This window comes from Oxyura jamaicensis, chromosome 7 (genome assembly GCF_011077185.1).
Source record: "Oxyura jamaicensis isolate SHBP4307 breed ruddy duck chromosome 7, BPBGC_Ojam_1.0, whole genome shotgun sequence".
Classification (NCBI taxonomy): Eukaryota; Metazoa; Chordata; class Aves; order Anseriformes; family Anatidae; genus Oxyura; species Oxyura jamaicensis.
The window spans coordinates 12499197-12524349 of record NC_048899.1 but is presented as its reverse complement, the minus strand read 5'-3'; the positions used below and the strand labels follow the sequence as shown (position 1 = coordinate 12524349).

General features: G+C 38.8%; 1 protein-coding gene across 1 annotated transcript in view; it reads left to right on the top strand.

The window, feature by feature from the left end:
• The window catches only part of LOC118169716 (titin-like), a 241538-nt gene that overhangs the window by 19026 nt on the left and 197359 nt on the right, over window positions 1–25153 (top strand). The window contains exons 20-45 of the mRNA XM_035331227.1: window positions 81–223; window positions 1261–1466; window positions 1609–1839; window positions 2398–2642; window positions 3352–3575; window positions 3691–3855; window positions 3959–4127; window positions 4471–6161; window positions 6268–6549; window positions 6830–7096; window positions 7231–7503; window positions 7611–7874; window positions 7973–8233; window positions 8796–9056; window positions 9542–9805; window positions 9898–10158; window positions 10339–10599; window positions 11047–11307; window positions 11394–11535; window positions 11625–11790; window positions 11988–12219; window positions 12776–13060; window positions 13166–13291; window positions 15273–15461; window positions 17184–17768; window positions 19766–19822. Of these exons, the coding sequence (XP_035187118.1) occupies window positions 81–223; window positions 1261–1466; window positions 1609–1839; window positions 2398–2642; window positions 3352–3575; window positions 3691–3855; window positions 3959–4127; window positions 4471–6161; window positions 6268–6549; window positions 6830–7096; window positions 7231–7503; window positions 7611–7874; window positions 7973–8233; window positions 8796–9056; window positions 9542–9805; window positions 9898–10158; window positions 10339–10599; window positions 11047–11307; window positions 11394–11535; window positions 11625–11790; window positions 11988–12219; window positions 12776–13060; window positions 13166–13291; window positions 15273–15461; window positions 17184–17768; window positions 19766–19822 (7511 nt within the window). The remainder of the gene's footprint in view (window positions 1–80; window positions 224–1260; window positions 1467–1608; window positions 1840–2397; window positions 2643–3351; window positions 3576–3690; window positions 3856–3958; window positions 4128–4470; window positions 6162–6267; window positions 6550–6829; window positions 7097–7230; window positions 7504–7610; window positions 7875–7972; window positions 8234–8795; window positions 9057–9541; window positions 9806–9897; window positions 10159–10338; window positions 10600–11046; window positions 11308–11393; window positions 11536–11624; window positions 11791–11987; window positions 12220–12775; window positions 13061–13165; window positions 13292–15272; window positions 15462–17183; window positions 17769–19765; window positions 19823–25153) is intronic.

Genomic DNA, 25153 nt, shown 5'->3' with positions numbered 1-25153 from the left:
AGAATCATTGTTAAAGGAAATTCTTGAAAAAGTCGGCTAATAAGAATTATGGAGATCTTGTACTTTTATGTTTTCTATAGATACAAAGTGAGTTACAAACGAGAAACTGGGGAATGCAAACTTGAAATTTCCATGACTTTTGCCGATGACGCCGGAGAATATACTATTATTGTTCGTAATAAACACGGAGAAGCTTCTGCAACGGTCTCCTTACTAGAAGAAGGTACATTGTAAATTAAAGGAATGGGGAAAATACTTTTTACAATTCATTCTAAAAAGAGAAAAACATTCTAAATTGTGCTGCAAATTCTTTGCAGTTTAGTTTGTTCAGTTCAAGAAACATAAAGAGAATGTGCTGATACCAGTACTAACTGGTGGCTCTGTTTCTGCCAGGTAAAGTGTTTGACATCAGGTTCTTGATGGATTTATGTTCTTTTCTAGAATGTGTTGCTATAGAAATGTTCTGTATATTGTATGAGTAACACATTTGCAGAGTTATGTGGGGAAAGGAGTTTAAATTAACAGGCTTGTCTATTACAGGAAAAGAAGTTAGCTTAGATCCACACAATATCCTTACCTCTAAATTGAAGAGAGATGGGTTTGAAAGGTGGACTCTTTGGTGGATAAAGGATTGGCTGGATGGCTGTAGCCAGAGAGTTGTAGTCAAAAGCTCTATGCCCAGTTGGAGGCCAGTGAAAAGTGGTGTCCCTCAGGGCTCTGTCTTAAGACTGGTGCTGTTTGGTATCTTTATCAGTGACATAGACAGTGGGATCCAGTGCACCCTCAGCATGTTTGTAAATGACACCAAGCTGAGTAGGTGCAGTTGATAGAACAGAAGAAAGGGATGCCATCCAAAGGGAGCTGGACAGGCTTGAAAAGTGGGCCCACGTGAACATAATGAGGTTCCACAAGTTCAGGTGCAAGGTGTTGCACCTGTGTTGGTGCAATCCCACGCATGAATAGAGACAGAATGGGTGAACTCATTGAGAGCAGCCCTGCAAAGAAGAACTTAGGGGTTCTTGTGCACAAAAAGCTTGACATGAGCCAGAAATGTGCACTTGCAGCCCAGAAGGCCCATTGCATCCTGGGCTGCATCAACAGAGGCATGGCCAACAGGTTGAGGGAGGTGATAGTTAACTAATGTTAATTAGTTTCACTGTTATACAAAAGCAAGAGTAAATTAGGTTTGTACTTCTTTTCTATTTCAATCCAGTGAAAACCACAAACACTTAGCAAAGTTAATGTTTTGTTAATTCTTAGCTGATTACGAGGCCTACATAAAATCACAACAAGAATTGATGTACCAAACTCAAGAGGCTGCATATGTACAGGAACCAAAAGTGGCTGAGGTAGCCCCACCTATTTCATATGGTGACTTTGAAAAAGAATATGAAAAAGAACAAGCCCTAATTAGGAAGAAAATGGCAAAAGATACAGTGGTGGTCAGAACTTTTGTGGAAGATGAGGTATGTCTACCACTCCATGCTCATTTTGTATCCTGATGAAAAAAATATGCTTAAAATCTTTTTTAATTTTACAAGTAAAAGTCATTTCTTTTCAAGGCCATTACCTGACATACAGAACTAATGGTCTTGCTTTTCTGTACAGGAATTCCATATTTCTTCCTTTGAAGAAAGACTTATCAAGGAAATTGAACTCAGAATTATTAAGACCACCTTAGATGAACTCCTCGAGGAAGATGGAGAGGAGATGATGGTTGATATTTCTGAATCTGAAGCTATTGAGGCAGGATTTGATTTAAGATTAAAGAATTACAGAACCTTTGAAGGAACAGGAGTTACTTTCCATTGCAAGACAACTGGATATCCATTGCCAAAGGTACTCCAAACCTGTATTGACATTTTTGTATTTAAAAATCCTCTAGTGCTCTACTTGAAAACACCCTTAACTATCTCACTGTCGTAAATTCTATTCTACACAGAAAATGGCAAATCTCAAAAGAAATGCCATCTTCTGTTTTGATATCAGGCTGAATTTTTCATTTGTCCCTTAATACAGCAGTATTAGATTGGCTAGCTATTTCAAAGGTAGGTTAGGTTTAACAGTTAAGTAGGTCTTGCTTCTGAGTTTCTATGAGATAGCACTCACAAGTAGGGAGCACAGTAACAAGTCTGGTCTAGGTTACTTTGCTCCCTCTCAAAAAAAAAAAAGGTTTTATTTCTGTTTCTAGCTCAAGAATATCAAAATTTATGTTTCAGGCTACTGTGGAAACATTACTTTAGTCTAACATTTTTACTTAAACTAAGAAAATGTTAATATCTCTAGAGCAACAATGCATCAGCTGAAAAGTAGAAAGCTGTAATTGTATGTACAGGCTGTCACTGAATATTTGTCTTTAGCAGGATTCACTTAGCATTCCTGTTTCTTTCCATGCAGATTGCATGGTACAAAGATGGTAAGCGCATAAGGCACGGAGAGCACTACCACATGGAAATTCTGCAAGATGGCAGTGCCAGTCTGCATTTGCCTGTTGTTTTACCTGAAGATGAAGGAATTTATACTGTCTTTGCCAGTAATATGAAAGGAAATGCCATTTGCTCAGCAAAGCTCTATGTTGAGCCAGTTGCACCCACAGCAACTCCAGGTTATATGCCAGGACCAGAAATTATGAGAAGATACAGGTGGGTACACACTAATACAGATTTCATGATACTTCACTCTTCTGCAATAAAGACTGTCCAAAACCTCATTATACAGATGCTACACCACTTAGGTTATCAAAGCTTGCATACTTCTGGAGAAGTTCTAAATGCTGTTTTCATGGCTTGCACTGATTTATGTGCCAACTTAATGTCTGATTTGCCTTCTTACTGAGCAGTGCAGTTCCCAGAGTACTATTTTTCACATGCATATCCAGCCACAGTGTCAGATTTACAACCTCAATAGCCATATCTTTCTTAAAGTGGTTACGTTTCAGAAAGAAAAAAAAAAAAAAAGAAAAAAAAGAATTGTATTTGGAAGTTTAGAACTGTATTCAATTCTTATTTTCCACTCTTGAAACAGCTGTATTTCTATAACAGAAAAAATCCAATGTTGCCATATTCTATCTAAATATACATATATGCGCACACATGCAATAAGCATACACTGGCTTACATCTGTGTCTGTACAGTTTTTTTTTAAAAAGTAAATTTCACTGGCTGTGGTGTATCCTAATACGATTGTCAATACAAATTGCTGTCAAAAAGAAAGAAAATTGACTACACAGTTTCTCACATAGATAAATTTAAACTCTTTAAAAAATATCTTGTTAAAGGCAAAATTTGAGCTTTGATTATCACGTCAGCCCACTGCTACGTGACATTGCCATATCTTTTCTTATCCTTCCAGATCTATTTCTCCACGCTCTCCAAGCCGTTCTCCTGCCCGCAGCTCTCCTTCTCGTTCTCCTGCCCGCAGATTAGAAGAAACTGATGAAGGACAATTAGAAAGACTTTATAAACCAGTTTTTGTGCTGAAACCTACATCATTCAAATGCTCACAGGGGCAGACAGCAAGATTTGACTTAAAAGTTGTTGGCAGACCTATGCCAGAGACATACTGGTTCCATAATGGTACATCAGTTTCATTTTCATCAAAGAATAATTAAAAATAATAATCTTATGAGAATTTTACATCTTGTTGGGACACATTCTGAGTGCATTCTTTTTTGTTCATTTGTTTCTGCAGGTCAACAAGTGGTTAATGATTACACCCATAAAATAGTGATAAAAGAAGATGGCACCCAGTCATTGATCATTGTTCCTGCTATGCCCGAAGACTCTGGTGAATGGGCTGTAATTGCTCAGAACAGGGCAGGCAAAGCTTCAGTATCAATGACATTGACTGTGGAAGGTATCTACTGTGCATGCTATTTTTAGGTGGTTGAGCAATGTTCTCTATTAAAAAATGTGGTTATGTCAGTTCCTCTTATGGTAACCTTCCCTTGCTCTTTCAGCTAAGGAAGACCTAGTCAGACCACACTTCGTGGAAAGGCTGAAAAATGTTAGTGTAAAAGAGGGCTCTAGACTGGAGATGACTGTGAAAGCTACTGGTAACCCTAATCCTGACATTGTATGGCTGAAGAACAGTGACATCATTGTACCTCATAAATATCCCAAAATAAAGTAAGCAGTTATGGTTTTTGTTTGTTTGTTGGTTGGTTTTGTTTGTAATAGTAAAGGTGTTAATAATCAGTCTTGTAAAGCACTGATTTCTCAGTGCTCTGCAGGCAAAACAGCCATTGAATTCAAGGCTTCATATTATCATTGTTGTCTGCGTGATTTGTAGGCACTGCACTCATAAACATGAAAAAATGTAAGCAGCATCTCTGATTGCTCCAGTGAATTGCCTTTGGAGGCTTTGATCTCATTTTGGAGAAGTGCAAAAATGAGTAACAAAAAAGTGCAAAAATGGATAACAATGAATTGCTATTTTTTTTTTTTTTTACAAATTGTTTTAATATTTCAGGATTGAAGGAACGAAAGGGGCCGCTGCCCTTAAAATTGAATCTACTGCCAGGCAAGATGCTGCATGGTATACAGCTACTGCTATCAATAAAGCTGGGCGGGACACTACTCGGTGCAAAGTAAACGTTGAAGTTGAACATGCCGAACCGGAACCAGAAAGGAGGTTAATCATTCCAAAAGGGACTTACAAAGCCAAGGAAATTGCTGCACCAGAGTTAGAGCCTCTCCATTTGCGTTATGGTCAAGAGCAATGGGAGGAGGGGGATCTTTATGACAAAGAAAAACAACAGAAACCTTTTTTTAAGAAGAAGCTCACATCATTAAGACTCAAGCAATTTGGACCAGCACACTTTGAGTGCAGGCTTACACCAATTGGTGATCCAACCATGGTGGTGGAATGGTTGCATGATGGCAAACCCTTGGAAGCAGCTAACAGGCTCCGCATGATCAACGAGTTTGGGTACTGTAGCCTGGACTATGGAGTAGCCTATTCTAGAGATAGTGGTGTGATCACTTGCAGGGCAACTAACAAATATGGTACAGACCATACATCTGCTACCCTTATTGTGAAGGATGAGAAAAGCCTTGTGGAAGAATCCCAGTTGCCAGAAGGCAGAAGGGGACTGCAGCGAATTGAAGAGTTAGAAAGAATGGCACATGAAGGTGCTCTTCCTGCAGTTGCAGTGGATCAAAAGGAAAAACAAAAACCAGAAATGGTTTTGGTTCCTGAGCCTGCAAGAGTCCTGGAAGGTGAAACAGCTCGATTCCGCTGCCGTGTGACTGGTTATCCGCTACCCAAGGTCAACTGGTATCTCAATGGACAGCTCATTCGTAAGAGCAAAAGGTTTAGACTCCGTTATGATGGGATTTACTACCTGGATATTGTAGACTGCAAATCATATGACACAGGAGAGGTGAAAGTCACTGCAGAGAATCCAGAAGGCTTTATTGAACATAAGGTGAGAGTTGAGATCCAGCAGAGGGAAGACTTCAGATCAGTTCTTCGTCGGGCTCCTGAACCCAAACATGAACCTGTAGTGACAGAGCCTGGAAAACTTCTCTTTGAGGTACAGAAGGTAGACAAACCTGCAGAGACAACAACCAAAGAGGTGGTGAAGCTTAAAAGGGCTGAAAGAATCACTCATGAGAAACTTTCAGAGGAATCTGAGGAGCTGCGCAGTAAATTCAAGAGAAGGACAGAAGAGGGCTATTATGAAGCCATCACTGCTGTGGAACTTAAGTCTCGCAAAAAAGATGAATCATATGAGGAAATGTTAAAAAAGACAAAAGAAGAACTTCTTCACTGGACCAAAGAGATCCCAGAGGAAGAGAAGAAAGCACTTCCTCCTGAAGGCAAAGTCACCATTCCAACATTCAAACCAGAGAAGGTTGAGCTTAGTCCAAGCATGGAGGCTCCCAAGATATTTGAACGAATTCAAAGCCAGACTGTAGCCCAGGGGTCAGATGCCCACTTCCGTGTGAGAGTGGTGGGCAAACCAGATCCTGAGTGCCAATGGTTCAAAAATGGTGTGCAGATTGAAAGGACTGATCGTGTGTATTGGTACTGGCCTGAAGATAACGTTTGTGAACTGGTCATCAGAGATGTGACTTCTGATGATTCTGCCAGCATCATGGTGAAAGCAGTCAATATAGCTGGTGAAACTTCTAGCCATGCTTTCCTGTTAGTACAAGGTAATATTACATCTCTTACTTTTATTCTGCTGCCTCTCATAGTTCCTATTATATTTAAGTTTATATGGCCAGTGCACTGTTGATTCATTGCATATTTTTTTTGCAGCCAAACAGTTAATCAGCTTCACCCAGAAGTTACAAGATATTGTTGCTAAAGAGAGGGACTCCATGGCAACATTTGAATGTGAGACATCAGAACCCTTTGTCAAAGTGAAATGGTTTAAGGATGGACATGAGATTCATTCTGGAGATAAATACAGGATGCACTCAGACAGAAAGGCTCACTTTCTTTCTGTACTAGCTATAGAAATGTCTGATGCTGATGACTACAGCTGTGCACTGGTGGAAGATGAATCCATAAAAACTACTGCAAAGCTTAATGTTGAAGGTAAGAAGCACACAGCTCCATACCATGGAGTGCTTTTAAAGTGAAATCTGCTTCAGGAAGAAATAAAACAATTTAGACTGATGTCTGATGCACGAAGAAGTGTTCAAGCTACTTTCATAGTTTTGAAATCCAGTATGAAAGTTCATATATATATTTATGTAAAGTGGTTACATTTTGTGTGTATATATATGTATTTTCTTAGGCTCAGTTTCGTAAGAAATGTTTTCATCATGGGTATCTAATCAAGCTCATTTAGGAATGTAATTATTTTTACCTGTAGGTGCTGTGGTTGAGTTTGTTAAAGAACTTGAAGATGTTGAAGTCCCAGAATCCTTCTCAGGTGAACTTGAATGTGAGGTTTCCCCAGAAGATGTTGAGGGAAAATGGTATCATGGTGATATTGAACTCACTTCTAATCATAAATATGTGATTGCATCCCGCCGTGGTCGACAAATCCTCACTATTAAAGATGTTAATAAAGATGATCAGGGAGAGTATAGCTTTGTTGTTGATGGGAAAAGAACTCACTGCAAGCTAAAGATGAAGCGTAAGTATTTCTAATATTTATATAATTTATATTAATATGTTTTATATTATGTATTGTTATATCTCACGCTCTCTTAATATTCAATATTCTGCTTATTTGTTTTGAGGATTAATTCATTTCATTTCATTCCATAGCTCGTCCCATGATTATTCTTCAAGGACTTACTGATCAAAAAGTATGTGAGGGAGATATTGTGCAACTTGAAGTTAAAGTCTCTCTAGAAAACGCGGAAGGTGTCTGGATGAAAGATGGACATGAAATTCAATCAAGTGATCGCATTCATATTGTGTTGGATAAACAGTCACACATGTTGTTGATAGAAGATGCAACAAAGGAAGATAGTGGAACTTACTCTTTTAGTGTTCCTGGTCTTGGTCTATCCACCACTGGACAGGTCACTGTGTACAGTAAGTCATTATGATGAATTTGATTTTGTGCTTGAGTTTTTGGGTTCTTTATGATAACTCTTTAAAAGTATAGCTTTTTCATGATGCTTATGTTTGTGACTTGGCAGGTGTGGAAATAATAGTGCCTCTCAAAGATGTTCATGTAGTTGAAGGAACAAAAGCTGTCCTTGAATGCAAAGTTTCAGCACCTGATGTATCTTCATCCAAATGGTACCTAAATGATCATCATATAAAGCCTGATGAACGTATACAAGCTGTGTGTAAAGGCACTAAACAGAGGCTAGTGGTTACCAGAACCCATGCATCAGATGAAGGGCATTACAAGTTGATGGTTGGCAAAGTTGAAACAAGTTGCAATGTCACCGTTGAAAGTAGGTTTTGTTTATGGTGCAGTTATTTTTGAAATAATTTCTTTAAATACAAAGTAGTGGAAGCAATTAATATATTTGTAATGTGCTCTTTTCTGCAGAAATTCAGATTATCAGAGGACTTCGTGACATCACGTGCACTGAAACACAGAATGTATCTTTTGAGGTTGAGCTTTCCCATTCGGGGATTGATGTAATTTGGCATTTCAAAGGGCAAGAGATCAAGGCTGGTCCAAAATATAAAATTGAAGCACATGGCAAAATATACAAATTGACAGTGGTGAAAATGATGAAAGATGATGAAGGAGAATATGTATTTTATGCTGGAGAGAAGAAAACATCTGGAAAGCTGATAGTAGCAGGTTAGTAGGCTTAAAGTCCAATAATCTTATTTTTAGAAACAATGCTCAATGTACTGTAGTTTGTAAATGTAGCAATTGTGTTGTTTCTACACTTTCTTTGCCTTTATTTTATGTTTTATTCTATGTTTTCCTTGATCTTCCCCTTATCTTTGCTAATCCATAAAATATGAATTCAACTGAGGTTTTAAGTAAGAGGTTATACATTTTGCTAAATCAGTCATAGTATGCTGTAGTACACTATAGTATGCTTTTGATAAAATTAATGTAAGAAAGAAGGTGTTTTTTTTTTGTTTGTTTGTTTGTTTTCTTAAATGTTTGGTGTTCCTGTGTTGATAGCAAAAACAAATTAGAATAACTAGGATAGAAGTAAGAAACATTTTTTATGACATTCAGGTCAGATTCTATTCTTGATTTTTCACAGAACACAGAATGACTATGGGCACGCTGAAAACTAGGGCAGAGAACTGTATTCAGCACCTGCTTTTCATGTGTTTGCATTTCCGTATAGGGGCAAGTTGAACAGATGTGCAATGGCAACAAATGTGCTTTTGCTTTCCAACAGGCGGTGCCATTTCAAAGCCTCTCACTGACCTGACGGTGGCTGAGTCCCAGGGAGCTATTTTTGAATGTGAGGTAGCAAATCCTGAATCAGATGGCCACTGGCTAAAAAATGGTAAACCATTACCTATGACAGATCAGTACCGTGCTGAATCTGATGGTATAAAGAGGAGGCTTAATATCCCTGCCACAAAACTAGATGATATGGGTGAATATAGCTATGAAATAGCAAGCTCAAAGACGTCTGCTAAACTCAAAGTTGAAGGTCAGTATTTAGTGGTTTTGTTTGTATAATAACTATCTGATGCCTTTAATACAGTCTAGCATCACTCACTGTGTCAGATCAGGCCCTGAGATACAAACATATTTTATTTCATATTTTGAAAATAATTTTGTATTACGACATGCTTTGTGAGGTAGCAAACTTACTGTTGAGCTTCAGATATTCCATATTTGGAATTTAGCATGATATTTTAATAAGAACATTTTATTTGTGGTACTGGCAGATAGAAATAATTGCTAGTTGTGTAGTAAACATACCATATAAATAAAATATGTTTCTCATGGATAGTACAAGTAAATGTTCTTTTTTTGTGTTCCAAGCACATCATTTTGGTGGAAACTGTATAAATTAATATATACATAATAGATTTTAAAATGAAGCAACATAATTCCATTTTATTAAGATTATTATATTTACTATATTTTTTTAAATTTTGGTCTATTTTATCAATATTTTTTTTTTCCCAGCCGTTAAGATAAAGAAAACTCTAAAGAACTTGACTGTGACAGAAACACAAGAGGCAGTTTTCAGTGTGGAACTGACTCACCCTGATGTGAAAGGAGCTCTGTGGATTAAAAATGGTGTTGAACTTGAATCAAATGACAAATATGAAATTTCAGTGAAAGGAACTGTTCACACACTGAAAATCAAACACTGTGTTGTCACTGATGAGTCTGTTTATAGCTTTAAGCTTGGAAAAATAGGAGCAAATGCCAGACTTCATGTGGAAAGTAAGTCAATCTATTTTGAAAATTTGCTTTAATGTGTGGTTTGAAATAAAAATCACACACATTGATGAATCTTGCTAACTTTCTTCCTTAAGCTGTCAAGATCATCAAAAAACCAAAGGATGTGACTGCTTTGGAAAATGCTGTTGTCTCCTTTGAACTAAGTGTATCCCATGATACTGTACCAGTTCGGTGGTTCCACAAAAATGTTGAGCTTAAACAAAGTGATAAGTACAAGATGATCTCTCAAAGGAAAGTTCACAAGCTGATGCTGCATAACATATCTCCTGATGATGCTGGAGAATATACAGCTCTTGTCGGGCAACTTGAGTGTAAAGCTAAACTGTTTGTGGAAAGTAAGTATTTTAAGTTTGTAAGAAAGTAATTGTATGAGTTGCTAAACCAACTCATATAGAACAACTTGATCTCACGCTTCATAGTCTTTACTCTTGTTTTTTGCTGTCTTGCACACATACTGACTTTTAAAAAATCTTTTTTCTTTTCCTTTTTTTTTTTTCTTTTTTTTTAACTCACAGGTATACACATCACAAAGACCATGAAAAATATTGAGATCCCTGAGACCAAAACTGCCTCTTTTCAATGTGAAGTTTCTCATTTCAATGTACCTGCTGTCTGGTTGAAAAATGGTGTGGAGATTGAAATGAGTGAAAAGTTCAAAATAGTGGTCCAGGGGAAACTCCATCAGCTGAACATCATGAACACAAGCAGTGAAGACTCTGCAGAATACACATTTGTCTGTGGAAATGACAGAGTCAGTGCAACTCTGACCGTAAAACGTATGTGAATATGAAATTAACCAGAATATTTTACAGTTAGCAATAATAGAATTTATTTTAATATGGGTACTTGGTACAATTCAGACAAAAACAGCAATCTTGTGGAGATATTTTCAAATAACTCTATGCCACATAAGTTACATTTAAAAAGAGATATAGAAGCAGAAGCTGTGCACTTGAAAGTCATGTCCTTGATCCTTCTGTTTATACCAACATCCCTAAGCACCAGGTCACTATAGGAGACAGATCAGGGATTCCTGTGTCATTCAGAAGGTTTAGGAAATTTAAATGTAGTATTGATTCTGGACACAGAGACTCAGGCTTTCATTTTCATGTTTCCAAAAATTGGGATTTGTCTAAAAGAATTTTAAACACCTCTAATTTAAAGTGTGTTTAAAACAAAACAAAACCCCAAACCCTAAACAAAGTTCATTTCTTTTCTTTTAGCTATCCTAATTACCTCCATGCTAAAGGACATCAATGCTGAAGAGAAAGATACAATAACATTTGAAGTTACAGTTAACTATGAAGGTATCTCATATAAATGGCTCAAGAATGGGGTAGAAATAAAATCAACTGACAAATGCCAGATACGAACAAAGAAGCTCACACACTCCCTCTCAATAAGGAACGTGCATTTTGGTGACGCTGCAGAGTACACTTTTGTTGCTGGAAAAGCAGCTTCATCAGCCACTTTATATGTGGAAGGTATTTGCTCTCTTGATTTATATATTTAGTGACTTACAGTGGCTTAAATAGAAGTATGGCTCTCATTCGATTCCACCTTCCCACAGCTCGTCACATTGAATTTAGGAAGCATATAAAAGACATTAAGGTTGTGGAGAAGAAGAGGGCTATTTTTGAATGTGAGATTTCAGAACCTGACATTCAGGTTCAGTGGATGAAGGATGGACAAGAACTTCAGATTGGTGACAGGTAAATGATTGCTTCTACACCATGTTGCCTTTTGTTATATATTTTCTCCCAGGAAATAACTTGTTCACTTTCTTTTCTGATTTCCTTAGGATGAAGATTCAGCGTGAGAGATATGTCCATCGTCTCATCATTCCTTCCACAAGAATGTCTGATGCTGGTCAGTACACTGTAGTAGCAGGTGGAAACACATCCAGTGCCAATTTGTTAGTGGAAGGTCGTGACATTCGTATCAGAAGCATCCGTAAAGACATTCAGGTACAGCATACACATAACTTTATCATTCTTCTCAAATAATCATGCAAAGGAAGAGCAACAGTATCTAACCTGCAAAAGTCCTAGCAGGACAAACTGTAAATGTAAGATCAGAGCATTCCTCTAGGAAGGTTTAGTGAAGTGTGAGAGCACCTGTAAAAACAAATGCTATTTGTAATATTTCTAATACTCGTTCTTAGGTCATTGAGAGACAAAGAGCTGAAATTGAATTTGAAGTTAATGAAGATGACATTGAACCACAGTGGTACAAGGATGGTATTGAGATCAACTTCCAGTATGAGGAAAGATACAATTATGTGGTGGAACGGAGAGTTCATCGCATGAGCATCTTTGAAACCACTTACTCTGATGCTGGAGAATATACTTTTGTTGCGGGACGTAATAGGAGTTCTGTTATTCTCTATGTGAATGGTATGTATATCCAAAACCAATACTTTGACTGCATTTATTACCTTTTATTTTCTAATATTTATATAGCTTTTCTCAAATTCTAACCTTGGAAATAAAAAATAAACTCAAAGGGAATCTTATCTATGGAACACTGCCAAAAACCTCATGTACCTGGATGTTTCATGCTCTACTGAAATAGCTGTTTAGCTGCTGAAAATGCAGTGACAGTTCTTTTTCGCTCTGTATTTGTTTAGACCGTGAAATTCTGAAGTTCAAATAAAACTAATTTGCTCATATGGACAAATACACCTTGACAGAGGGACCAACCAAAGAGTCATTGGAGGCATTTTGCCAAAAAACACTAATTTTAATGTAGCTAGTTCTGTTAAGGTAGTTTCTTCTTTATCATTCTTGCTTCTACCAAGGACAGATTTTCATGAGCAAGCAAGATTGGGAACAGCAAGATTAAAATTGGAAATTTCCTTGCTATTATTTTTGAAGCCTCAGTAAGTATAATTAATAAGATTGTTCTGTCTTTTTCTCCCTCCTCCCCTTCCCATTGCCTCCCAATTTGCAGCTCCAGAGCCACCCCGGATTATTCAGGAGCTAGAGCCAACCACTGTGGAGTCCGGTAAACCTGCCCGCTTCAGTGCTATGATATCAGGCAAACCCCAGCCCAAAATTTCCTGGTACAAAGATGATCAACAGCTTTCTCCAGGTTTCAAATGCAAATTTCTTCATGATGCACAAGAATATACTCTATTGCTTATCGAGACTTTCCCTGAAGATTCAGCAGTGTACACCTGTGAAGCGAAAAATGACTATGGAGTTGCTACAACTTCAGCTTCACTTTCAGTGGAAAGTGAGTTTCCCATGCTCACAACGAGCATGTCTATGAAATGACATTGTCAGTAATTAGATGTATCTGATCTTCATCTTGAAAAATGGCTTTTTTCTTATCCTTTAGTCCCAGAAGTTGTTTCTCCTGAGCTAGAGGTGCCAGTGTATCCACCTGCTGTCATAATACCGCTTCGTGATGCTGTTACATCTGAGGGACAATCTGCTCGTTTTCAGTGCAGAGTTACAGGGACAGGTAGGTTTAATGAAATACTGTACATCTTTTCATCTCAGAATTTTTCATCTTCAACTTGGAAAAAATGCTGCACTGTATGTGCTGAAATCAGTCTTTCCCTAGAGGTACAGTTGTCTGATATATACACACTGCAAATTGTTACTCATTGACAACTAGCTGTTAAGCAAGTTATACATCATAGGTGGTAGCAAGCATGTAAATATTCTGTCTTAAATAAGTATTTCTAAAAAGAATATCTAGCACATCTGATTAAAAAAAATGTGTCATGGAAACTTTGGTGTTTCAAATGCTGTCTGAAGTTGCAAAACTTTGTCACTGTAATAACATGCAGATTTCTGAACAGAATATCAAAAGAGAAAACCATTATCCTGTTACATGAACATGGCAAAGTTTCTGATGTCACACAGCATCGCATCAGTTATCTGAAGAAACAGACCAAAATTGTACTATGATCATCTTACTATTGCGGAGTACTTTTACAAACTCTAAACTGTCACTGCATTATTTTCCTAGCTTTAAAAGGATTTCTAAGTGTTTACTCGTTGTCTTTTTAAATGTAGAATTCTCCTTAAATAAGTTTTCTACTTTTAGGTAAATAGTATATCATCTTAAAATTTAAATAATTCCAAGTTAATTATAATAAACAACTTATAATAAACAAATAAAACTGCATTTCTTCACTTCAACAAATGGTCTTGGGCATAATTAGTAATAAAATGTCTACATGGTAAAGTGTAGAATAAGATCTAGTTCCAATCCCAAACAATTTGCAATTATTTTAAAAGATAAATAAAATCCCAACTTTAGAAATAATCTTGAGTGATACCTGTATAAAAATCAACAATAAATTGTTAGCACATGTGTGTGTATATATATATATATATATGCAGGCAAATATATAAACATTGCATTTCCATCACTTAGAGTCAAAATTCAGTTTTGATTTGTTTCTCCATTTAAAAAGGCTGGACAAATCTATTTCTGCCATAAAAGCGATGATAAACTCAGAAAATATATATTTGAAAGACTGGCCTGCTCTCTATGATAAGCATGCTGATTTAACTTTTTTTTGAAAGAACTATATTTATGTGAATGCTGTAGTTTAATTTACAGCACAGAGCATAAGGAACCTTTCATTTAACTCCCCTTTATTGAATACCCAAATGGATTTGCATACTGCTCACTTATGTTATGAGAAATGTTTCTATTACCTTAAGTAATAAACTTTTAAAAAACATTGTTTAATGGTGCACACTGCAGCTGGTTATTGAAAACACTGCATTTTTCTTCTAATGACAGTAATGGCACTATTTGTATGAAAAAAAAAAAAAAAAAGATTCATAATGTAATACAGTGCCAGGTAAAGAAGCACACTTAAAGTCTGCTTCATTCCTTTTCTTTTCCAAGTCTATGAAATCTATAGAAGTAACACTTCTTGTTTAGGACTGTTACAAAGAATCAAAGACAGGATCTTTCTGGATAAATATGATCTGTAAAACTTAAAATATTTGCAATAAAAAAGGCAATATATTGTCCTTCTTAGTAAAAAAAATAAAAAAATCAATTTTAATTTCTTCAAACAGTTCAGCCTAACCTAGTGATTTTATAACCTGTTTAATCAGGCAATTGTAGCATAATCCCTTTTAAAAAATGTGACTTTCACTAATTTTAGCAGTAGAAAAATGTTTTTAAATTTATCCTTTAAGAAAGGAAAGGGAAAAATGATTTTTATTCAGGACTGTAGCCACACTAGAGTAAGTTTTCCCATACAAATACTTTCAGGGTACAAATCAAAACTTAAAATCCACATAGGCCATTTTCCAGTGATCATGTTATCAGAGTAATGCAAGACATATTCAAACTGATACTTGAGACTAAGATTGAGATTTCTCTTACAAATAGAAATATAAAAATAGTATTTATTTACAAGTCTCATATCATAATTTACAGATTATTTTTTTTCTTTCTGTTGGTTGAGCAGATCTGAAAGTCTCTTGGTATAGCAAAGACAAAGAGATCAAGCCATCACGTTTCTTTAGGATGACTCAGTTTGAAGACACTTACCAGCTGGAGATTGCCGAAGCTTATCCAGAGGATGAAGGAATCTATACTTTTGTGGCTAGTAATTCTGTAGGCCAAGTGACAAGCACTGCCACATTGAAGTTAGAAGGTACAGTGTACAATTAAAGATGTCTTGTTTAGGTCATGTTCTAATACTAATCTTAATATACACTGATGATATGTGAGTCATTGTCTGTTGTCTTTCAACTCAACTAATTGCTACCATTTACAATGTCCACAGCATATATGTTATGCAAAGGAAAAAGTGTTTCACAATTTTGCAATGTTCCATTCACATGACTTTTTCTTTCTCTCCAGTATTGTAATCTGGCATGCACCAAACATGGTAGTAATCTTCTCACTAATGGAATTTCTTTGTTTACACATTCTTGCTCTTGATTGTGAGGAGGACCTAAGAAGAGATTTTGTATAAAATATATTACTTTGAAAATTTTGAAAAGATGTTTAATAAGGATGTGTACCAGCCTTGGGAAGCTGAAAAGATATAGTTCACATTGATACATAGAATGGTTTGGGTTGGAAGGGACCTTAAAGTCATCTAGAAATACAAATTGATAAAAAAATCATCGAAGTTTTAGAGCAGAAATATTGTTGGGAGAATCTGATATTTAAATTTTGTATGGTCCTTGATATTACTTAACCGTAAACATTTTCTTTGTTGTTTTGTTTTGTTTTGTTTTGTTTTGTTTTGCAACAGATTTTTTAAATGATGCATTAGAATAATTAATGCTGTTAAGTTGCAAGTTAGAAAAAAAAATCTTGAATGAAAGAGAAAACATAGTGTAGAGTAAGACATTAAAAATTGGCATGCTTCTTTTCAGGATTTAAAAAGGTTGAAGAACTTACAACAAAGTCCCATTGGCATGTTTCTTCATCTATTTCACTTGAGGAATCTATTGGCCAAAGGCCCACCTTTATCCAGCCTATTTCAAGCTGCAGGGTATGCAGTGGGGAAACAGTCAGATTTCAAGCTAGAGTCTCTGGCATGCCCAAACCAGAAATCCAGTGGTTTCATAATCAACACCTCATGTTACCAACAAAAGACTTAGTTTTCCACTTCGATGAGTCTACAGGTGCAGCTATGCTCATAATAGTAGATGCTTTCTTAGAGCATTCTGGCCAATACTCTTGCAAGGCAAGAAATAGTGCTGGAGAAACAACTTGTTCAGCTACACTTACAGTGACTGAAGAAGGTAAAGCCCCATTTTTATTTCAAAGGGATTCAGTTTGTTGTATACCACACTTCTACACTGTTACTAACGTTCTTTCCTCATTTCACACCTTTTTCTTTAGCAGCTAATGTTATTAGCACCTACTATCTGTAACCCAGCCACTCTCATTTCTTCTGTTTAAACTATAGCATATTTGAAGATTTGCAAATTTCTGTCTTGCTGTAGATCAAGAAATAGAATCATTTTACTGAAGGAGTTCAGATTTTTAAAAATGGAATTAAGTAATGGCTAATAGCATTGACTGAGGTATTTTGCATTATCCTGTAGAAAAGAGAAAGAAAAAGAAAATACCTCCTTTAAAAGTTCCATACTAAGTTATCTAATACTGAAATTCACAAGTGAAAGAAGAAACAAGCATCAACTGTGTATCAACTGCATGACTAGACTAGGCATCATTTGTCATTCACATTTGTGAATAGATATTCTTTCTGTCAAGAGCATAGTACATCTGGCATGCTGAGTTTTCAAGTGAAGATCATTCATTTTCATCCTCCGTGCTGTATGATTTTGTTCACATCATGGCCCAGTAAAGTTCTTTAGATACTAATATTGTTATTTTTTGTTACTTGATTACACAGTGCAAGCCCTAGATAGAAAAAGTTCTGGGAAAGATGTAAAAGAGTCTATGCGGTCTCAGGCTATATCAGAACTTCATGTTGCTCCTTTCACAAAGAAGAACATTAAAGCTTTTCAAAAAGAATATAAATCAGTGCAACAACCATCACAGAAATTGAGTGTACAGGTTTTTGAAAGCATATCTGAAAGTTTGACCATGAAAGCTACATCACTCGAAGAAACAGAAGCCATGCACACAACAATCCTTTCCCAAACATCTCAGGACACCAGAATCTCTATGGCCACTGGTCAGGAATTGAAAGATGTTCCTCCAAAGATTGTTCTGCAACTCAGAGACTTAACTGTGAAATCTGGTGACATTGCTCAGTTCATATGTGCCTTAGAAAATGAATTCTTCTCAGAGTTTCTTTGGGCTCATGAAGGTGAAAGGATAGAAGTGTCTGAAAAACTGAAGATATCACAAAATGGAAGTGTCCTACTGCTCACAATCTTAAATGCCCAGCTGACAGATCAAGGACTGTACAGTTGTACTGTATATAATGATCATGGAGGGACAACAACTACTGCAATACTAACAGTCAAAGGTGGTTATCTGACTTTAAAAGTTATGACTTACCTTTTGCAACTTCATTATCACAGCCTATAGCTCACTAATATTTCTTTAATTATCAGCATTTAATTGAGAAACCTCTAGTAATAATTCCTTGGGTTCCCACACTCACATACATTTGTGGCTCTATTCATAAGTGTTGTAACTTCACACTTCTTCCCGGTACGTAACAGAAGTCTGTGGCTTTTTATTCCTCATATCCTTCATGATATGCAATGAGATGTAAAGTAGAACAGGCTGGTAGAAAATTTTGCATTCTAAGAGTTCCTAAAGATGGAGTTTAAGGAAGATTGGGATGTCAGGCAAGCAATATTAAACTACATCCCTGGTCATTTCAGATTGTAGGGGTCCAACTTGTTTCGCATTAATCAGGATTGTGATTTCATTGAAAGGATTAATGTGTGCAGGTTCTGTATGACTGCACTAATGGATTGTCTTCTTCCTTTCACTTGCCCTGATCTAAGTATTTATTTTTGCCAAGGCTCCTTTCCCTTATTCCTGACATCAGCATATTAAAATGTTAGTTGGGTTACTAGTGAAAACTCAAAAATGTATTATCACTACAATAGACAGGTTGTAGTATTTCTGAGCTTGAAGGAATCAAGAGCAGAAAAATTAATTATTGATGCAGTGACATTGATTTGGCTCTTACATACTGACATTTCTTTATTCATTGCTGAGCTGTGTGTAGTAGTTTGCATAATTTTGTGCTGCTACTTTTCTGCAGCTACTTCTGCTGCCACACTGAAGCTCTAAAAAATTGAAGATAGGTGTGTATTAGGCCTTATGGACCAAATCTTGGTCCCATGAAAGTCACATAGACTCAGCTGGGACCCCAACTTATCCCAGCAAGAAAAGAGCTCTTAAATGTGTAGTCAGTCATATTTAATAGCCTTGTGACACTAATATGTTAGATATTCTTTTCAGTACTAATTAATGCTTGTTTTTCTTCCCCACCTAAATACAAGGATGCTTTTTATTCCTGCAAACACCTGACCTAATCCTTTTCCTAACTTTATTCTTACCTAGCTAAAGAAGCAAAAGCCAAAGCAGTAACAAAAATTACTCTTGAATCAGATACTAAAAACTTTAAAGCAGCCAAAGATTGTCAGTTTAAAGCATCTGAAGTTAAGCAAGAATCATCCAAGAAAACCTCATGCTTATTTATATCTACATCCCAAAGACTACATGAAGCTGAGAAGCAAAGGAGCAGAGTCTACTATCCTGATGTTGTGCCATGTGAAGACATTGCAGAAACTGATGCCAGAGCACCAAAGTTTCTTGAAACTCTGCCTTCAGAAACCGTTGTAAAAGAAGGAGATGATGTTTTACTCTTTTGTATAATGAAGGGTGTGCCTACACCTTGTGTGGTCTGGCTGTGCAATCAGCTAATAGTTGAGGAGTCTGCATTGTGTTCCTTTAAACATGATGGGCCACTGTGCAGTTTAAGATTGTTGAAAGTTGGTCAGAACCACAAGGGTATATACAAGTGCAGAATAGTTAATCCTGCAGGACAAGCCGAGTGCAGCACCCATCTGAGAGTGACAGGTTGGCAACTGCATGCTCCTTCCAAGTATCGATTCCTCTTTCATAACATCATTGCATTACAGTACATTCATTCCCTGGGAGATGATAAAAAACGAGAAACATCTCATAAGCCTGTGGGTTGCTGAATGTTTTCTTCAGGAATTTAAGGCATGATAAAGGCATGTTACATTAGAAACCTTCCCCCACCCTTACAAAAAAACAAAAGCAAATCTTGTAGAAAAGTATACGTTGCAAATAAGTTTGAAAGCATTCAATTACTCTGTTCTCAAAGTTTATCAAATATTTGAGTTGTTTGGCATGCATTTATGTGTATTTATGTGTGAATTTCTGTATCTTTGCAAGAGAGAGTGAATTTTTTTACTTCCTAAAATGTTGGCTGGTACATTTAGCAATTTTAGCTCAAAATTTTTTTTTTTTTTTTTCTAGCTCCTGAAAAAATTATTCATGAGAAGCTAGAGGAAGAGATTGAAATGGAAGTGAAAGGTACAGTCACTAATAATGTTACACTGAATAAGTAGTTACCAGTATTTAGTAACACTGTGAAAAGTGTTTATCTGCTTCTGTGTAGTGTCTGATGGGGAAAAGCAGACACATTTTAAAGCATATTGGAACATGCTGCATGTTTGTTTTGATATGCAAAGGATTACCTCCATTATAAAGTTATTTAAGTTTTAAATGATTTAAAACTTCAAATTTATAATTTTGCAGCTATATTCTGAACTTTTACTTCATGCTTTGCAGCTATTCACAGAGCTCTTATTTGTTCAAGTTCCTTTTGAATGCATGGAATAGTCTACTTCAGAAGGAAGCTATATAAATTTTAATCATACTATTTTTAAGCAAGTTATCAACCTAACCTTAATCAGTCAAATGGACATTATCAGATGGATGAATTCTACTAGAAAGCATTTGTTGTTAGGATATGTGAAAGCTATACATTCCCATTGATTCCTTGCACTTCATTTACATACATTAATTCATCATTATATATCTCTTACCCTGGCTTGCAGATAGCATATGTGGTTCATGTTGCTTGCTTTTTTTTTTTTTTTTTTTTTTTCCCTGTGCATAACACTGTGAAGTTAGTGGCTGTATTAGTTCGAATAAACGCCTTCTCATTCCATGTTAGCTAATTATTTATGTTTTTTTGTATATCTTTCAAAATATTTTTTCTCAATTGTTTGAACATTTAATCTATAAACAGAAGGGTCAGAAAGGGCGTTTATTCTACTGTCTGCAAGTCAGGTAAGATTTTCTTCTTTGCTACCCAAAGACACACAGCTTTTCCAGGCAGCAAAAACATACACACAGAAGAACGTGTTATTTTCAAATTCATTTTTGCTTGTTCAAGAAGAAATTTCCACAGTCTGAAGAAAGAAAAGACAACGAACGATTTTCGTGTCAATCTTTTAAACAGAGCAAGGCGTTGCGTTTATTCGAACAAATATGGTGAGTGAATTACTTTTTTTTTCCTGGGTGTGTGATGAAATGTTGCATGCCCATTTTTTTAATTCAATATATTGCTATTTAATTTTTTCAATCAGATAGCAGGCAGAGTGGGGCATGCTGTAATCCAATCTCCTTTTCTTGCAGGGCAGCACAGCAAGTTGAACCTCGAGGGACCTGAGGCAGTGACAGTGCTGGACTGTCCCCAGAACTGCAAACCCACCTTCATGCAGGGCCTTAAGTGTAGATCTGTTTTGGAGGGGGACCCTGCTGTCTTCCAGTGCAAGCTGGTGGCATGCCCGCCACCCCACATGGCATGGTTTCACAACAACCGGCCAGTCCACCAGGACTGCCGCAAAGTGATTCGCACTGAGAGTGAGGAGCACATGCATAGTGCCAGCCTGGAGGTGCGGGATGTGCGAGAGCATGATGCTGGCAGCTACAGGGTATTTGCCATTAACAGTGAGGGCTCAGCTGAATCCACTGCCTCACTGCTAGTGGCACGTAGTGGTGAGCTTCAGGGCTTGGGTTTCAGGGGGAAAGTGGAGTTGATGCAGGAGAGCTGGGAGTGCCTGCTGCAGCAGCAGCAGCAGGACCGGCTGCGGGTCGTGCTTCGCTGCACTGGTTCACCCTTTGACAAGGGGCAGGAGGCTGAGCAGCTGCTCCGGAACCTCTCCCCAGCCCAGGGCAGGGTACGAACCATCCGTTTCCAGAGGTTGCCACTAGTGGGATCTCATCGTCTGAGGCCAGCATGTGGTAGGGAGCAGAGAGAGACAGTGGTGAATGCTGAGGAGCTGTTGGATGAGGAAATCCGCTGGAAGCTGCAGCGGCTGCGGGAGGCAAAGAGGGCAGCACTGAAAAAGAAGCAGGAATCCTTCATATCTATGCCCCAGGAGGGCCCTCCTGGGAAGCTCAGCCCACCTGAGGCACCATGCAAGATGGATGGCTCTGAGTCCTTCAAGGTGCAGGTGATGCAAGGGTCCAGCAGGCCCAAGGCAGCAGGGAAGCGATGGCAGGCACCAGGTGGGCTTCTGGAGCCCTGTCCACCTCTCTTTGTCCAGGAGGTCAAGCCCCAGGAGGCTGTTGAGGGGCACAGTGTCACCTTCTCCTGCCTCTTCCATGGCCACCCACAGCCAACAGTCACTTGGTACAACAATGCTGAGCCTGTGGGGCGCATCCGCGGCACTGCAGTTCACACCACAGGGTGCCGCTCTACACTGACCTTTCCATCTCTGCTCCCACAGCACGGTGGCACAGTCACCTGCGTGATCTTCAACCCACTGGGCACAGTCAGCACCTCAGCTGCACTTCATGTGAGGCAGCAGATGCCAGCCTATGAGGCCATTAAGGAGAGGGAGAAAGAGAAAGAGAAAGAGAAGAAAGAGGAGGAGGAAAAAGAAGAAGAGAAGGAGGAGGAAAAAGAAGAAGGGGATGAGGAGAAGGAGAAAGAGAAAGAAGGTGAGAAAGAGAATGAGGAGGAGGAAGAAGAGGAAGAAGAGGAAGTCAGCCTGGCCTTTGCAGTGGAGCAGGGATTGCCAAATACCATTCCAGACTCAGACCTACTGTCACTGCCCGTGGAAATCAAAATCACTGCCCCCACTCCAACACCAGAACAAGACACAGACATGAGGGAGACCACACAGCCCTCTCCAGATCAGACTGCACCTGCCATAAAGCACAAGTTCAAGTTTTCATTTGATGTGGGAAATGAGCCACCCCAAATTGTGGCAGAAGCCCCAGCACGCATTCATTGCTATGAAGGGGAGGCAGTTGTGTTGGAGTGTGCTGTGTCTGGGCAGCCTCCACCTGCTGTGGTCTGGTACCAGAACAGCCAGCATCTCTCTGCAAGTGAAAGGTTTATGTTTGAGGAGGGTGAGAATGGCACTCATCGCTTACACATCCGAGGGGTCTCTGTCTCAGATGCAGGGCTGTATTGTTGTGTGGCCAAGAATGTGGCAGGAACAACCCAGACTTTCTCTGAGCTGACAGTGAAGCCTAGTGCACACAAGTTGTATAGCAAGGATGGAGGTACTGAGGAACTGCCTGGCATGAACCGTACCCTGCAACTCCAAGGCCTCAACAAACTTGGGAAGGAGGAAGAGGAACAAATCACATGCAGCACGGAGGAAGAATCCCATCTGCCCTGGCCCTTGCAGTGGTCTCCATCTACTGGTGAGCAAGTGGAAAAGGATTTCAGGGAAAGTAAGATGGAGGAAACAGTGGTGCTAGGTATCATGGAGGTTTGTCCGAGACAGGAAATGGGTTATACAGAAGAGTGTGTGACGGATACAGATGATATTTCTAAGATGAGGCAGCATAGGGGAAAAGAGGTCTCTGAGGAACATGGCTTTGGAATTGATGCCACTGTCCTGCACCCACGTATGTCCAGGGAAGAGCATGAACTTGTGGCCAAGGACTCAGGTCACTTTTCAGAGGAGCTGGAGGCTGAAGGAGACAAGCTGGCACAACATACAGACAGTCTGTCCTGGGAATTCTTGAAGTCACCATTTATGGAAGTGAAAGGGCAAATGCCTGCCTCTGAGCAGTCTGCTCTGACAAGTGAGTGTGAGGATTCACAGTTTTTCATTCCTTTATCACCACTGGTACAAGAGGAGAGCGACAGCTGCTTGGAGGAGAGTGATGCACCTGCCTGGGAGGCAATGCCTTCTGATGGATCTCCTGTAGATGAGCCAAGTTTGCAATACCTACAGGACAATATTGCAAGCACACCCACAAAAGAACCATTAGGCTTTTATAACTTCTGTGCAGAAGAGCAGCAGGAGGAGAAGGCTAAGGAGCAAGAGAGATCAGCAGATAATGAACAGAACATTGAGGTTGATGACCATCTTCATAAAGAAGAAATGATTGGTGCTGGGGACGCTGCACACTGGGGAATATACAATGATAGACAAGTGCTGCAGGAAGCAGAGCCTGACACAGGCAACTACTCTTTGGATCTAATTCTTACTCCTCCTTGCACAGAAAACTCAGGTCAGGATTTTACTGAGGAAGTTGAAGTTCACCCAGAAACTCATTTCAAAGAGCAATTACTGTCATCTGAGACTGATGATACTGCTATCATATTTGATTTGAAGAAGTTTGTGGAGTCTTTTCCAGCTAAAGAATCTGTGGACACAAAACAGGCACAACACCCAGCAGGTTTGGAGAGTGTGCAGCTGGGAGAAACTGGGCCCATCTCTCCTGTGAACAAACATCAATTGCTTGTGGAAGACATTTCTTTAAGTGAGGAGCTGTGTCAGAGCTACAGGCTGCAGCAGGAGGAGGTCGGTGCCCAGGAAGAAGTGCAGCCAACAGAAATCAGGCAGCCTCATTTGCGAATCCCCAGTGGGAACCTTGGCAGCATCGCACTATCTGCTGAAGAGAGGAGTTCTGCTGAAGAAATTCATGAGTCAGAGGCAAATGTCTGTGGAGAGGTTTCATTTGAGGGACAAAATCATAGTTTTCTGGTGCAGCCCACAGCAGATTTCCAAAGGACAGTACAGGAAACACATGTGTGGGAGATTGGGGAGAGGCTGGAGTCAACAGACACTCAGAGTGACAGCTTCATCAGTGACTTGAAAAAAGCTGCACTTGAGAGGATACCCCAGCCTGGGCATCAAACAGAGGAGGAAGATGGCTCTGGGGTAGAAAAGATCTTTGAGAAAGTAGCAAGCACTTCCACTTTTGAAATAGAAAGCACAAGTTACCCTGAGGGAATGCTCAGAGACATCCATCCAGAACCAAACACAACTAAGGGTTTCTCCTTTGGGCAACTCCAACTTGATTTGATAAAGGATGATTCTGTGGCACAGAATGAGCAAAGGAAGGAGTGTGGGGGCAAGAAGATGACTCCCACTAAGAAAGCCTCTGAGAACAGCTTGGATGGTGGAGGACTATGGGAAGATGTTTCTGCATGTCCAGAGCCCATGGCTGTTCAAGCCTCAGAGTTGGAGCCTGACTTCTCCCTGGCCAAGTATTTAAGGTCAGCAGGGATGCAGGAAGTTCCAGATGTCAAAGGCACAGCTCAAAAGAAACAGCGAGAAACCATCACTTCCCTGGAAGTGGAGGAGGTTACCTTCAGCATGGTTTATGACTATTACAACAACCAGCAGGAGCTGGCGCGGCCCTTCTCTCCTGAGTCAGAAATGTCTATAGAGCTAGAGAGCGGGAATGGAGAGGAGTCACCTGATTCAGATCACTTCTACACACCTTCCTCCTCAGTGGAGATCTTTGAAACTGCTTCATCAGCATCGTACCACACACCACTCAGCACACCTGAGCGCTACTCCACTCCATCTGAGGGCTCAGAGTTTGGCACACCACCAGAGCACTACTCTACACCATCTGAGGGATCAGAGTACAGCACAC